Here is a 16,286-nt window from a genome sequence, read left to right on the forward strand (position 1 = left end):
TTCCTATTTAATATACTATTCAGCATATGTGCTTAGATCGTATATATCTGTGTATGCTTTGAAATAATAATCTAGTGCGATCACAGAAATAACCTAACCCGAAACTGTCATGATTCTGGTGAGTCACTTTGGTTTCACTGCAAATGGTTAACGGAACTATCTGCATATTCCCAGTTCACATAATTTCACGATGTACCAAAACTCGTGTTTTGAATAAAAATAGGAATCTTACGGCAATGTTAGATCTTGGATTTTGTATGTAATTTATGGTATTGTAAATTAAATTTCTCCTTGTGCTATTGATAAAATATTCTCATAAATTTATCATAGTGAATGATTATTATTTATCTCATAAATTTATTGTGATAAATAATTATCGATCTCATAAATTTATTATGGATGGATGAATATTATAGGTGGATGAATGAGTATCAGTCTTATAAATCGGATAAAAATTTATCGTAAAACTCTGTAATGTTATCGCGCCGGTATAATTGTACAGTAGCTGATAACAGTCAACTATGTTTCTTCTGGTAAGTGTAACTTGTTGAAATAGAAGCGTACACATCGCGGAGTTCTCTACTTTATCCGCCTTCAATAAGATCGCGTAACGTAATGACATAAATGCATTTATTGAGCACAGATAAAAAATGCTTTAACTTTAGGCCTCAATTTAGATTTTTTTATGTTATTAAAAAAATAGATATATTATTAAAAGAGAGAGATATATGCTTTTCTGAAAGCTAAAGTTAATAAAAAATATATAGTTTATACTGTTTATAGCATGAAGCTTCAAAAACTATAATTTTTGATACGCGGCTAAGGCTCGGCATCACTTTTAACAAATAAATTATAATTAGATCATATGTTTTTTATAAAGCAGTTTAGATAATAAAGAAATAATTTTACAAATTTGATCCTAAACGTTCAAAACACTTTGTTAAATATATATAATTATATATTTTAAAGAAAGTATATCCATAAAGGCTGTTGAGAAAGAAGATAAATAACTTTTGTGTGATGAGCTAACGAATCATACGGAGATGTTTTAGTGGTCAGAAAAGAACATTTATAATTCATAAATCTCAATGAGAGCCATATACACGAACCGTACAAATTTCTAGAAATAGTCTCTTTAATCTACCAGCTAATCTTGCTAGTTGATTTAAACTTTCATAGGTACATCAACGGTGGTACGATATTTAATAGAATTCAGAATAATTCGGCTGAGTGCTATTAGGTTAAATGCATTTGCATCGATAAACCACAAATAATAATGTAGCAGCTTTTATGTGTTAAATATATAGTTCACAATTGATTAATTTCTCTAATAACAAATTAATTTGATTACATTAATTAGAAGTTATTTATTAGCACTATTATCAATGTTGCAAGTCTCTTATTACGCAACCAACTTAGTGATTATTATCGCCTAATAGTTATTTTACTTATAATTGTATTTTGTTAAATTACAAGAAAATAAAGTATACATATTTAAATATTAAATATTAAAAATAATAAATTAAGCATAAATCTAAAAGCAAAGCTTAAAAAGATCTAAGAAGCTTAAAAAACTTAAAAAAGTCTATATAAAAAATACAACACACAAGAACATTGTCATAACTTATTATAATACAATTGCAGATGTCTATAAAAAAAGAGTGTCAGCGCCTCTTTCAAGAATCACAGATTAGTAACAATCAAATCAATCACACTTGAAATCCCGGCGGAAAGTGCGCAAGGGAGTTACCTCGATGACAAGTTGGCACCGTCGTCGAATTGTTGAAATTTGCAGTGGGGTCCTTGCAGACGTCCAAGCTTACTGGCGCAATTTGTCGAGTTGCTCTCGCTTGGCATCTGAATGCAAGCAGACCTGCAGTTCTCCAGGATTGCCGAATCACTACGGAATCCCCGCCTCCGTTGGTCGTTCTTCGCCGTGTACACGAGCTATGTGCTTATAGAGATGTGTGAAGAGCTCTAGTCCGGTAATATCAGCAAAGTGGACAATCAGGGACGCCGACATCACGGTACCAATCAGTTGAACATTATGCAATCAATGAAAGTCACCACTATACATGCATTCACAAATGGTAATTCTTTTTAAAAGATTAATATATTGCGTAATATATACATATATATACTTACGCTATGTGAGTATCGTATATTTTATTGTCTTATTTTGATCTCCTTTCTTTCCAAATTAAATTTTACATCAGAACTGATTGTGAGTGACATTTGCAACATCTAATATTAATTAGATTTAAATAATTTCTAGTGATATAATTATACATATGTATCACATAATAATGTATAGAAGGAAATGGAACTATGGAAATGGAATGATACGTAACTAATGAGTTTTCTATTAAGCACATTATGTTTTAATTAGAGATTACTGTTTCATCGAGACAGAACTGTATTTCTTTAGCAAGAAAAGACAGGTCTCTGAATTCACTGAATTTTAATTGTGATCGTTTAATCAAATATCCTCCTAATCCCGTGCCGGATGCAAAATGAATTCAATTAAATCGATGACCATTCGATCATCTCTCCGTTCAATTGAGTTTATCTAGCAGTAAAATACGAAAACCAGTCGATATTTATCTGAAATAAAAAACATCATTTATTTCAGGAGAACGCGATTTCGAGGGGGATTAATTAGAAATTTCGCCGCGCAAAGATCGAAAGATTGAAAAAAGTATTGCATATACCGCTGACCGACACTGGCGAAGAAATATGTTTGCGTTAAACTATAAAATATTATTTGTAGAGGCATATATTGACGGAGATATTTTCTTCTTTGCCGAAGTTTGAAGGCAGACACCTGAATCAACATCGAGTGCAGCGCACTTTCCCCCGCGGAAGCAGCTCGCGCGTTTTGCGAGGCCCGCTTTGTTGATTCTGACAGATTTGCCCCCGAAAGAGCTATCAAACAAAACGCGAAACTTTCGGGGAAGGTTCTACTTCGGTAAACGAAACAAAGCCGAATTTTCATATATATTGCACAGTGAGTACAGCAACAACAAGACTTAACTGTGAAATCCCCAACGATAACTATTTATAATATTATAATTAGTGAAAATAGATATTGCGGAGAACACACTTATTCAATTTGCGTATACTGAAGTCCCATTGACCCGTTAAGTAATTTATATTACTGACACAATCGACAGACAAGTTTTTATCTACAAATTACCAATCCATTAATCAACTTTTATCTATAAAGTATAATAATTAACGAATTTGTTTCTTCTAAGAGTCGACGGTATATGTATACATCACGGATTATGATGTCCGAACTCGTCGGTAATAAAAGGGATAGCCGTCTCTGTGGCTTTGGCGAGAGCCGGATCACAGTTTGGAAATTCTATAGCGATAACTCGATTTAAACTGAGTAAACTCCTGCCGCTGAAACATCGCGAACTGCGTCGGACTTGAAATTAATAGTAACTTCTGTGCTCGCGAGCGTATCCGCTGAGTGCTTTGACTACATATACGAAGCAAAATCTCGACGGTAATACGAAGGTAATTTTCATCGAGGACACTTTGACTCCAATCAGGTTTCTGCGCCGGGAACGAGCTAGCTTAAAATTCCGTCGTCTTGAATATCTAACTTTTACCAGGTCAGCGAGAGTGTTTCTTGAAAAATATTCAATTTACTCCGTCTTGCGCGTACTTCAAAGCACGTATACTCACGGTGTAGCTCTTGTATTATGAATGAGATTTTAACTGTAACTGGACATTGTCTCTGTAGAAAATTAATAATATATCGTACAAGATTTTCAACTCAATATATCTTCAATTTTAATAATTAGAATCATTCTCGTCTGAAAGAAGGTTTTATTTAAATTATTGTTTGCTTTTTAATCTAGTTTTCTTTTCATACTGCGCAATTTTGCGCTACAAAAAGTATGAAAACAATTATAAAATATCAGACATGTTTCTCTTTCCAATCGCGAATGACAGTCGCTACATTTTATTTAATTCGGACGTACACAGCTACAGAAGTGTAGTCGGTCCTTTTGCCGACACATTTATTTCTATTTTGCATCGCGTTTGCACACAAACAAGGAGCAAGAGAGAAAGGTGCCCGCGAGTGTTCGTATCATAAGTAGACACGAGCGCAAGATCGATGGCACAATCGCGTATTTTTCCGGCTTGTATTTCCCCGGATTCTAATTCCGGTAACGCCGGCTGACATTTTTCACCTCGGCGTGCTCGGCTCGACATCACACATGCAGATACACACACGCACACATATATACATCTGACATGTACACATTGGACAACGGTAAATCGGTCGGGCAACCCGTTTGAGACCGAAATCGTGAGGCGTAGGTAGATAACGCCGATGGTGGTGATCCAAGGAGATTATTGGAATCTTGCCAAGTCCCCTTCAATATGGAGCTCCCACGTCAACCTACCTCCATCTCCTCGCGTTTATCCGATCGCTCGACACACGATGTGTAATGCGGCACAATGGGCAAGAGAAAAATACGTCGTCCTGGTAAAAAGAGGAGTTGACAGGGATACTGCCTTTTGTCGGTTGGCGTTTTCCGCGACGGAATTAAGCTTACATCTCGTGAATAGATGCGAAAGGCACCTTTTGAGATAAAACAGCATGTTACTCCGACAATTCGCATAATACGATGACAATTAATTCATTTCAGAACACGACGTTACGGAATTCACTTCTTAATTAGCATACGTTTCTCTCCCTCTCTCTCTCTCTCTCTCTCTCTCTCTCTCTCTCTCTCCAATTGTTTCTCCTTTGAAGAGAACTATTCTAATTTGCTGTGTATTTCAAACGGAAGTTACATACGTTCTTTTGAAAAACGTCTATAAAAAAAACCCCTCAAGATATAAAAGTAAACAGGAGAACTAAGAAATAAATCTCAATCTACATCACGAACGAAGTACAGATTGATCCCGGCAATTTCTGGGGCACGTTTGAAGTGCCCATAACGATCCGTCGGATGAATTAAGAAGGAAGTTTTAATTCTTGACAAACAACCCGCCGAACTTTCTCAGTCCCTTTCATCCTCCGCTCCCCGCCATCTCCCTTCCTTGCTTTTTTTTTCCTATTTGCCGAGAGGGAGATTGGCGTTCAAAGTCCGGTGATAAATGAGCTACTCCGAATCGAGACGACTCACTCTGCTACGCCTGTTTTACTCAGTCCGGCTCGTCTTTGACTTGTAAAGACCAACCAAGTCTCGTCCCCCTTCTCTCTCCCTCCCTTTCTCTCTCTGCCTCTCTGCTATTGCAATTTTAATTCATCAATATGTCGGCACGTTGCCGGAAGCCGGATGTTTCGTACCGGAGGTTTAAAGGGATCGTCGCGGTATGCCGGTTAATGCGCCGCCATACAATGCCACACCGATCCATTGTTCCAGCTAAGGAACACCCGTTGCCCTGCCCCCGGTGCTTTTCATGGAGTTAGCTTAGTCTATGCCATAAAATGGCGAACTAGGTTCATGAGCGACGCTAAATTAAATTTACGCGAGGCTGGCCTGCGCGCTATCCGTATTTCCCCGCCGCGTATCTCTCCAATATCATTATATACCGGCCGCTTATTTAAGGAAAGGTATGTGTACATTTTGTAATAATAGTACAGCAAATTTAGGCGTTAGTTAAAATAATATGATACATCAACCATATACAGTTTTACCATACAGTTTGAAAGCTGAATTCTTGTACTAATAAATTTTGCGGAGATATTTTCTATGCATGAGATATTTAAAAATTATATTGCATTTTTACCAATTATAATTTTATTTCATGTCATTTTCACTAGCCAAAGGTTTTTCGTTCATCAAAGGCAACTATTATGTAACGTCCGAAAGACGTTTTTACTATTTGTGTGAAATATCCGCCGCATCATAGATCACGAATAATACAGATATGATGAAAGAAAGTGCTATCTCACTATAGAGATAGATTACGAAAATTTATGGTCTCCATGTAAAAGCATTATTTTTGTTTCAGGTATTTGCCAGATGATGCTGTAAACTAGCCGATTTTTCAGCGAGATAATCCAAGCAGCAATAACACGATTAATCGCTTCGCATTGTGTTTATGGCGGGATTTATCATTCAGAAAGATTTTACCGTAATCTCGAAGAATCAAGCAATTAATGTTACAAGTGCAATTGCTTGATCTTGTTAACGATACGAGCGCTGAATTGTGCGACCCAAATAAAACATTACTCCTCGCGAAGACCCGCTTCTGTCAAATGGGAACAACAAAACTCAAATCCATTTGTTTTGTGGATGAAAGATTAAAAACGTATAATCCGAGAGAAAACAATGCAGAGAGTTTTTATTAATTTTCCTTTGAAATGAAAGCAGCCGAGTCATTTTTATATCCCTTCAGATGAATGAAACTTAAACCTTTTTCTTAGTTTTCACATATTTTATGTACATAACGATTTCTTGTATTATATATGTTATATATGTTGTATAAATCTTATTTTACAGTCTTCATCGTCAATGCAAATTTTCAGAACAACGATCACTGCTCCATTTTGTACGACGTCTCCTAAAAACAGACTTTCCCGACGTAAAGAAAAACCATGCAACGCGGCGATCGATTTCTCGTCATCTCGCGAGATGATCGAAGTCTATTCAACCCTTTCGACGGAGAGAAACCCTTTTCTCACCCTCTTCGCGTATAAGGCGGAGCGCTTTTTCCAGCTGATGTCTTCGCGGTTACTGTGTCGCGCTCGTCTCTTCGTACATAAACGTACGCGCGCAAGTTCGGTCCAGATTCCTCCATCGCGAATCCACCCCACCGTCGGCGTCGGCGGGGATCACCCTCCCAGACGCCCGTCTCTCCCGCGGGCTCACACTGCGCCCGGTGGTGCGCACCCGGTGGCGCCTCCAAGCGATCGAGATCTCGGCGCACCCCCTCGACCACGGGCTCGCGACGACGACTACCTTCAGTCGTGGGTGCAGTGCGTGCGAGTGTGCAGCGGTCCCGAGAGCTGCTGCGAGAGACCGGCGTGGCTTGGAGTGCGCGCGAAGTTAGGTCAGTGTTACCACCCCCCCCGTTCATCCCCTTCGTCATCGTTGTCGTCGCCCACGGCGGGCACCGCTTGGGAACGTCGGCACCCGGGATTCCCCGTCTCCGACCGAAATCATCGGGTTTGCCGGGCGCCCCGACGCTACGTGGTTCCCGGTAGGCGTGATGCATATTTCTTAGGGGGGATGTCGCGAAATCCTCTGCGTTTATCACGCGCTTAAGCAGTGGAAAATAGACGGAGCACAAATTTTGAGAGATTTTGAATGCAAATTATGTTGTTCTATTAGAGTACGCGGAAATTATGGAAATTATTCAAAATAGAAATCTTCGGGGATTGGAAAACGCGTTTACTATTAAAATATGCATGCGTGCAAATATATCGATGAAGAGGATTTTACAAATTTAGGCGATATGTTAATATCAGTTCTCGTTACTAATTATTTACAAAATATCAAATACATGTAAATTTATGTAAACTATAATAGTGAAAAGTAAAAATTTTCAAATAGTTTTGCATATTTTGATTCTTGTAACATAATTTTCTGCAAAAGTTGTATAATGTATTTTGTAAATGAGTCTTATTTTCCACAGGCAGCATATAAATGCATAATTGTTTATAGCTGTAATTGCAAAATATATTTTTTGGGATGCTGATTTCAAATTACTAATTTTCAGCAAAAATTTAAAGTAATATTAACATAAAGTCGCAAAATGTGGGCGGACTGTATATGATTGATATTTTTCAAGAAATAAAATTAAATTTACGTTATGTAATAAATCTTAATTGAGAAAAAAAGAGATAAGAAAATTAATAGGGATAATTTTCGTATTTGCATGAATAATTCTCCGAGACTTATCGCGCGGATTCAAACATGCGTAAGATATAATCGCGAGTAATTAGAGCGAAGTTGCGGGACTGGTTCGCGCTCTCTCGACAGCTGCTACGCTAATCTAAATTCTCATAAACTTTAATCGCAGAAAGCATGAGCGGCGGAGCGCAGTAGCGGAAAGATGCGAGGAATTCGCGATTCGCGCGATATCCGCGGTGGCGGCGGCGTTGAAACCGTCGTGAAATTATTTCATTGAGATTCGACGATTATCGAAACATTTCGCTGCTCTCGGACACGCGATATCGCGTGGCGTTCTTTTTATTATTTCTCGCTTCAACTCCTCCCCCCCCCGCTCCACCTTCTGCACGACGGATTCAATATCCTCCGCTGTGAGGAATCCTCTCCATTGTGTCCGCATGCGGAACTTTCGGTATTCGAATTGGAATTGCGCCACGATTTTTATCGAAGTTTAATAAACGCTCTAATCCTGAATATCATTCACCAAGAACTTCAATATCCCCCTGAAAAACTTCCGATTGTATTCTATCATCTCGTATCGAAGATATACAATTTAATCCATTATTTATCCTATACGCGTTTTTTTTACTATTTCATTTTTATTCGTTATATTACTTGATAATACCCGTAAAATAATAATTTTCTGAACGATCATTTTTTACAAGAAAAAGAAAAAAAGGAAAAGAAAGGGAGGGGGAAATTAATAATTGATTCTTTAACTACATGTAATTATGAGATTTAAAAATTTGCATATCAATGTAATCTTTTTGCGACAGATTTTTCCTAAAAAATAAAACATTTGCGCGCGGATACTTCAAAAAACGTATTGCATGTGTAATAATTGAAGTAGTAGATTGTAAAAAGTCCCATGAGCTTTGACGGATTTTGACCCGATCGACAGATTTTCGCTTAAACTTTCATCGTCAGCAAAGTACATTCTGGGTCTTTTCAATTATGCGTCCGAATCGAATGCTACGGTGTGCGATACCGTGGAATCCTTTTCAGTCGGGAGCTAATGGATTGTCAAGAATAGAAACTTCACGTGGTTTTGCGATTGTTGGCTCGATATAGCCGATCAAATGTTTTCAATTTTATTTCCCACGGACCGCGCTCCACCCTCCCTGTCGAAGCTGAAATAGTTTCGGAGATAGACGTCATTGAAAACAACGTGCCATTTTCACATGATAACTTTTTAATCCGCAACATATCGCGCGCGTGCGAAATATATGTATATCGCCGCGACCGACGACGTCGTATCATAATTATTTGATATTAAACAAAATATAATGTGCTTTAGCTGAAAATTTTAATAGGACAAATTATATGCGTAAAGGTACTAAACAATCGATCTCTTGATGTTACTTTAATTTCGACCTCGAAGATTGCCTCGCACTATAAATGCAAATAGGCATGGGAAAAACTACTCTGCCTGTTCCGATCGTTAATCTTACAGTCGGTATCGAGTGCCAACCGAGTTCATTGTCTCGATTTCCATCGAATTCGCGCACTATAGAAGCGATCCTTACTCGGAGGCGCTCGAGCGATTACAAAGGGTGCTATAAAGTAATTTACTTTCTCCATAGAAAAATAAAGAGGAAACGCGAGAGAGGTATGCAATGAAAGCGAGCAAACTGTGCTGAATCGTGGAGCTGTTTAAAATCCATTTGGATTGTACGATATCGAATTGCTCAATGCTGCGAATTATACGCACTGTGGAATCGATCAATAACCTTGTTCTAATCGTGAAAATATTTTATTAAGTTAATAAAATATTTTCTTATGTAATGGTAACTTAGACAGGTGTCACTTAAAAATACTTAATCTCTATATATTAAACATATTATCCGATTATTTTAACTCATTGCTTGTTTTCTACAGTTAGCACATATTAGAGAGGGCACGTTTTAAAATTATTTCAATCAAGATATAACTTAGAAACGGAAAATTTAGAAATTGAAAAACTAAAAATGTAAGTAAGTATGACTATAAAGATCAAGACAGACTCAATGTTCTCGTATTCAATGCTGTCAGATGGCGGTTTTAATATCGAATAGGGGCCCTCAGTGTATTCCAGTTTTGTCTTAGGCGAATTCCCAGCTGATGACAACATCGTGAGGTCGGCTCTCCTCAGCTCGCTAATCCGAAATAATATACCGTTGACCCAGTTAGCGGTGCAACAGCAATTAGACATTCGCGCGGTGGCAGACAAGGCGGGACCAGAGCGTTGATCGATCCTCCCTTCTCTCTCTCTCTCTCTCTCTCTCTCTCTCTCTCTCTCTCTCTCGCTGGGCGTATGTACTCACGTAAATTCTCGTCGTTAATACCCGCGTATCGGCCACAACGACTGCGTCGACATGGACATGAGTTACGGTCTCGAAGTCGCTCACCTAACAGGGAAGGAACTGCTTATAATCGATTCAAACAATAGCGGCAAGAATTTCAAAATAACAATTCGATATAATCCGGTCATGCTTGTTTCATATAGAAAGTCCGATTTGCAGCAATGATAGGTAATTTAACGCTTGGCTCAAATATGCGTTAATAATATTACGTTAATAATAAGCCCACTGTTATTTGCAAATCAAAAAAATTTTTTTTTATACAAGAGAGAGAGGGAGAGAATGAGGCTATCTATCATATATAAGTGTCTAAATTGAGGTTACTTAGATTTTTAAATATTTTCTTTGAAAGTGGACCAGAAAGTTTAAGCGAACTGTATTTGGGTTAAGCATCTGTTATACTAGTTACATAGAAGTGACATCTCGGCGCCGGTTGTCTCTTCTGTAAATAGAAAAAATTTCGCAGAAAGTACGGAAGCTTTTAAAATATTGTTTCACTGGCGGTTCTATTATCTCGCTTAGTAACTTTGTTGCATAATGGTATTAGGTAAATGCGCATATAAACTCGTGCTCTTTCTTATCTCAGGATACAAAAGTCTTGAGAGTATGTAGAGATGTGGAGAGTAGAAAATAGACCAGATCTCTCTCTCTCTCTAGTTTTGTCATAATAATTAATTTATAATCGCAAACATTCCCACGGACATTATCCGTAGTAATTACAAAATAATTATGTTAAGATATCATTTTGTTGTAAAATGTAAAATAAAATGAAAACTATTACGTATTGAACAAGCTATTTACTTACGTTACATTAGTAAATTGTATAAGTCTAACTTAAATGCGCAGCTTTGCATATATGCAAAGTGACTTTTCAATACTCTCCTTTATGAAATTCAAAAACTCTCGGCTTTGCACACCGAAAGGATCTTCTCTGGCCTTTCTGGATGGGAAAATCCAGAAGCTAATTATTTATTTTAAAAGTACTCAGAATGCTACGAAAAATTGTGCATTTAAAGGTTAAACTCGAAAAATTTACAGAACATAAAATTATCTCTCTATTTGTTGCAAATCAAACTTCCTTCAGATAATTCTTTATCGCATCATTTTCTTGATAATAAAATGTTAAAAGCGTTAAAAGCGAGCATCGCGCGCGCGCGAGCATGAATTTACTGTAATCGTTGCAATTCTGTCATAATAACATCCTTGTTTACGTAATAAAGAAAAGAGGATAAATCCGTTTCATCCAAGTTTAAAATTGGTCAGTTAACTCGCTTAATCGTGGCATTCGCGATGAAATCGTCGCGTAATAACGCGGTTGACCGTTCTATTCGTTTGGACTCCGTTAATACTCCGGTCGAAACGGACGAAATGCCCGCGTAAAGTGCCTCACAATTTCCGAAGTGTGCGATCAATTCTCGATCAATGACGGCGCGCGATTTGCAGCCGTCGAATTAACGCTCTAATGCGCGTCGAAAATCAACGCCCGTACTATGCCAAGTGTCGATTCACCGTTAATCGGCCCGATTCCATCCGAACACTTTAACGTCGTTACGCATCGCGGTTCGGGATCACAGGATCGTTTCGCCGTCGTGCTTCCGGTTTACTGCTCGTATCGCCGTATAGTTACGTCGGGGATTGAGATTACCATCGCATTTCGTATTACTCTGCAAGTTTGTAATATTCATCGCAAAGCGGGTAAACCTTTCGCGGCCACGAACATTTTGTAGCTTTAGCGAGAGAACAAAAGGCAAGAATCAAAAGAATAACAGTTTTAAAAATTAAATTTCAGGCAAAAATGTACATTTTACACTGAACGACATTATTTTCATATTCAAAGCAAAGAAATTTTTTTGCACGACTCTCGGGGATGGGGGAAGCGAGGGAAGAAGAGAGAGGGTTGAACTCGTTACTTGCACCCATAAATCTGCCCGCGGACCAAGTTGTACCGTTCGCAGTCTATGGTATACTGTACACCGGGAATTGCACGTAACGAAGTATATAGTATGCACCTGGCAAGGTGTAACTACACAGCGGCTTAACTTGAAGTTTCGCTTGTGTGTTAGTATAACATGGTATATCAGGATTTATGCATTCTCTTGCGGCGCTTGAACAATTTGGGGTTATTTTGTAAACTTCTTTCTTAAAATTCGACAAGAAGCCTTATTTTTTCCTCACAACTCTTTAATTAAATTTGAAAATTTTCCTGAGTAATAAGATACACTTGGAACTAATTGTAAAGAAGTTTAATCCGAGAATTAATTAACGAGCTGGGAAAGATACGAATTTCAAGAATTTTATTAAGAATGCTGATTAAAATTTCCGAGAGTAAAAATCAATGATAGAATATTGTGTGTAAATTACATCGCACTGTAATTTATTCTAACGATAAATAATAAAATTAGCATGTGATTAAGATGTTCCCAAGCGGTGCTCGTGTCGCGCGAATGGCGAGAGAAAAAAACAGCGGCTGACTTACATCTTCTCACATAGATACGTGATTCGCGTGGCCGAAAGAGGGTACAAAGGGGCCGGACGTGTCGTTCACGGTGGAGGAATCGGGGGACCATGATGCCCCCCATAATCGGGGAAACGCTGCGCGTATGGTTCCTCTCGGCGCTGGTCGTTCACGGAGCCGTTGCCGGGAATCCGGACGCGAAACGCCTCTACGACGATCTGCTGTCCAACTACAACAAACTCGTGCGCCCCGTGGTGAACACCTCGGACGTGCTGCGCGTATGCATCAAGCTTAAGCTCTCGCAGCTCATCGATGTGGTAAGTGAGCGTTTCTTTGAAAGTTAAAAATTGTTGAAAAATTGAAAAATATTCTGCAATAAAAATTCAATAAAGTTCGATTGCTGACATAATCACTGGGCTATAATTCAATAGCTATCACGAGCATGCTCGACAATTTTATTACGCTATTGACATGTATGATTAAAGAGTCTGCCACAATACAATAGTCGACGATTATTATTTATTGGCCATATTTTGATCATAGAAATGATAATAAATTATTGATACAATAATTGACAAGTATATTTGTCATCAATCAAAATATATTTAAAGTAGTATTTTAAAGATTTTCAGCGAACCTATATTAGCGGCAATTAATTACCTTTTAAGAATACAATATAAACAATAATTTAAAAATCGATAATTTGTTATAAAAGATAAGAATATAAAAATTTTCACAATACAGAAATTGTTTAAAGAGTAAAAAAGATAATCGTAAATTGTAAAATAAAATTTGTTATAAAGATACTTTATATAACATAATTTTAATTTTTTTATAAGAACTTTATTTTATTTATTTAATCCTTGCTATGTTTAGCCACAAATTCTCCTTTGGCTTGATCGTAGAAGAATAAAGAACGTTATGTATAATTTCTTCTACGTCTACCAAGCGGTAATGATTATCTATTATATATCCAAAATATCTGTATAAAGTGTCTTCAAACTTTGCTGATATTGCATAGTCTCCAAGACGACGGTTAAACTTGTGCAAGTATTAAAGTGCGTGTTACAGCTATTATAAAATCAATAGCTTATAAAGTCTACGGACATTTTAGAATGGCTAATTTGCGATTCAGGTTAAGATGCTCCCGTAGAAACTACTATAGAAATCCAAATTGTCGCAAATGAAAATGGCACGAAACTTGAGTAATTGGAATAATTACTTAGTTGAACTTTGACGAAATTTTAGTTATGATTGTGCCTCGCAAAATTGTGGAGTATGGATAAAGACTTTTAAAAGCATCATTTAAGATCCTATTAATTATTATAGACTACACTATTATTGATAATACTATACATATAATAATATAATTAAATTGTATTATAATATATAATATTTTAATAAAATCAATAATTGTATCCAATAATCGCGAAAAAAATAATATTCAAAATAAATAATAGTTAAAGGTTTCTCTTAATTAATTTTACGAAAATATTTGGGATATTTAAAATTTTGTACAAGTAATGATATCTATAATATAATACTTAATAGCTTAAGCTATATCATAACAACTTATGTAAATTGTAAAATCAATCAACAAGCAGCATATAGTGTTACACTTGCTTATCATTAGAGCAATACACGACGGCAAACGTATAATGAGAATCAGGGAATATCTTCTTGTTCAGTAACTCTGCCAGAAGTTCATATCTATACGATTAACTCCTACATCTGTTTGGCAACAAAGCACTTACGGTTAATAACACGTGCATAAACTAATTAGCTACGCTATTAAGTTGCGCCTCTCTCTTTGAAATCTGTTGAAATTAGTCGCCGATTTAATATTGATACTTGATAGATCGTTTTGTCAAGTGCATTTATGATCTATTAGTTATGTGTCTTTCCAATGGAAAATTATATTACATGAAAGAGCAAACAAACTTCTTAAGTCTACCTTTTTTAATACATTAAAGTAATACTAAGCAAATAAAAACAAATATATTTTAAAAATTAAATTAAAATTTGTGGAATTTTAGAAAAAAAGAAAAAAATTGAAACTCTGAGGATCAATGTGCGCGAAGTATCAATATAGTCCTTTCTTCATATTTCAGTCATCCGGACGTACAAATTCGATATATGTAACATGTAATATCACGAGAGCTTATCGCGACGTACAAAAACAAGCAATAAAACGGGCAATAAAACATTTCATAGGGGAGCTAAAAGTTTTTCGTAAACCACCCGGCAAAAAATTTGCGGATACACAGAACCGCTAGTAATATATTCGACGTAACACCACGCATCCATTTCATAGCCGTGAAGAATAATGTCACGATTTCAGTCTTGTGAAAATGTACACTGGGACAGCAATTTCTTGAAATTGTCGACTAACGATTGCGGGAACTCCCATCGGAAAGACCGAACAAGATACACAATCAACGTCACGACTCACCGGCAAATTTTCAGTAATATTTGAACTGTCCTAGTCTTTTAAAACGCAAGTTACGATTTCATTAATGTTACGCGTGAAGAAATGAATTAATTCACGAAAGAATATAAAAAAGAGTTTGTTTTTGTTTTCAATCTGTCTTTAATGTTTCTCTACGTTGCATATCGCTTTATATGTAAAAAAAACTAGTAGTATTAGATAACATTATTAATATTAATATTATTACTCACAACAGCTCGTTAAACATGAGCAGTTTAAACTCATTTTAATACAAAACCGATTATTATAAAAAAAATTAAAATTAAAGTTTTAACCTCTTAATATGCTTTAAAATAAAATATGTACAACAATGAATAATATTAAACAGAAAACAAAAAATATTAATTGGTTTAATATTTATATAATATAAACCATGCAGAGTGTAAAATACATCCCACTCCCTCACTGGGGAATTAATATATATATATATATATATATATATATATATATATATTAATATTAATAATAATTAATATTACTAGTAAATTGCGTCTCATGCGTCCTTTTAGGTTCCAAATTTTCACGCGCCCACTGGAAAATTAATAATATTAATATTATTAATATTAATATTAATAACGTTATTAAAACAATACTTACATAATGCAGAATATATTGAAATACTGCATATTTTTTTAAAAAGTAACTGTAATTTGGCTAACAATAGGACTTGCTTAACGTTCAATCAATGTTATAGTAGGAACAGTTTGCTTCAGAACATAAGATAAGAACTCGTTTGGAGAGAAAACTCATCAGGAATTTATTCCTGGTATAATAATTCTCAAATTAGTCAAACCTCCACAGTCGATTTGCGTGACTCCTCGTGACTCCTTGCTCCCTTCCGGAAGCGCAATTTCAGTCATACGCAAATGTAATTTGCGGAAAGGGATATTCTCGCATTTTGCTTTTACAATTGGATGTACGGGAAGCCGTTTGACTTAATGCCGGAACTCGGTAAATCTACTGTGAAGTCCTTCTCTGCCGAACTTATAGACCCGGTAATTATGCGCGTGTGTCACAGGAATTTCCACGCGTGACTCATTCTGCCCGTAATTATATTTCCCGAACCAGAGGATCCACGCGCAGCGCATAATTATATGGCAATTTATGCGACCGCTAACATTGTAAAATGTGGGGGC

At 36.5% G+C, this 16,286-nt stretch overlaps 1 protein-coding gene across 1 annotated transcript in view; it reads left to right on the forward strand.

The window, feature by feature from the left end:
* Positions 1–16,286, forward strand: part of Nachralpha4 (nicotinic acetylcholine receptor alpha4) — a 255,707-nt gene that overhangs the window by 68,858 nt on the left and 170,563 nt on the right. Inside the window, exons 7-8 of the mRNA XM_071781731.1 lie at positions 1,645–7,026; positions 12,698–12,979. Coding sequence (XP_071637832.1) covers positions 12,773–12,979 — 207 coding nt within the window. The 5' untranslated portion in view covers positions 1,645–7,026; positions 12,698–12,772. The remainder of the gene's footprint in view (positions 1–1,644; positions 7,027–12,697; positions 12,980–16,286) is intronic.

Source organism: Temnothorax longispinosus, chromosome 6, assembly GCF_030848805.1.
Source record: "Temnothorax longispinosus isolate EJ_2023e chromosome 6, Tlon_JGU_v1, whole genome shotgun sequence".
Lineage (NCBI taxonomy): Eukaryota > Metazoa > Arthropoda > Insecta > Hymenoptera > Formicidae > Temnothorax > Temnothorax longispinosus.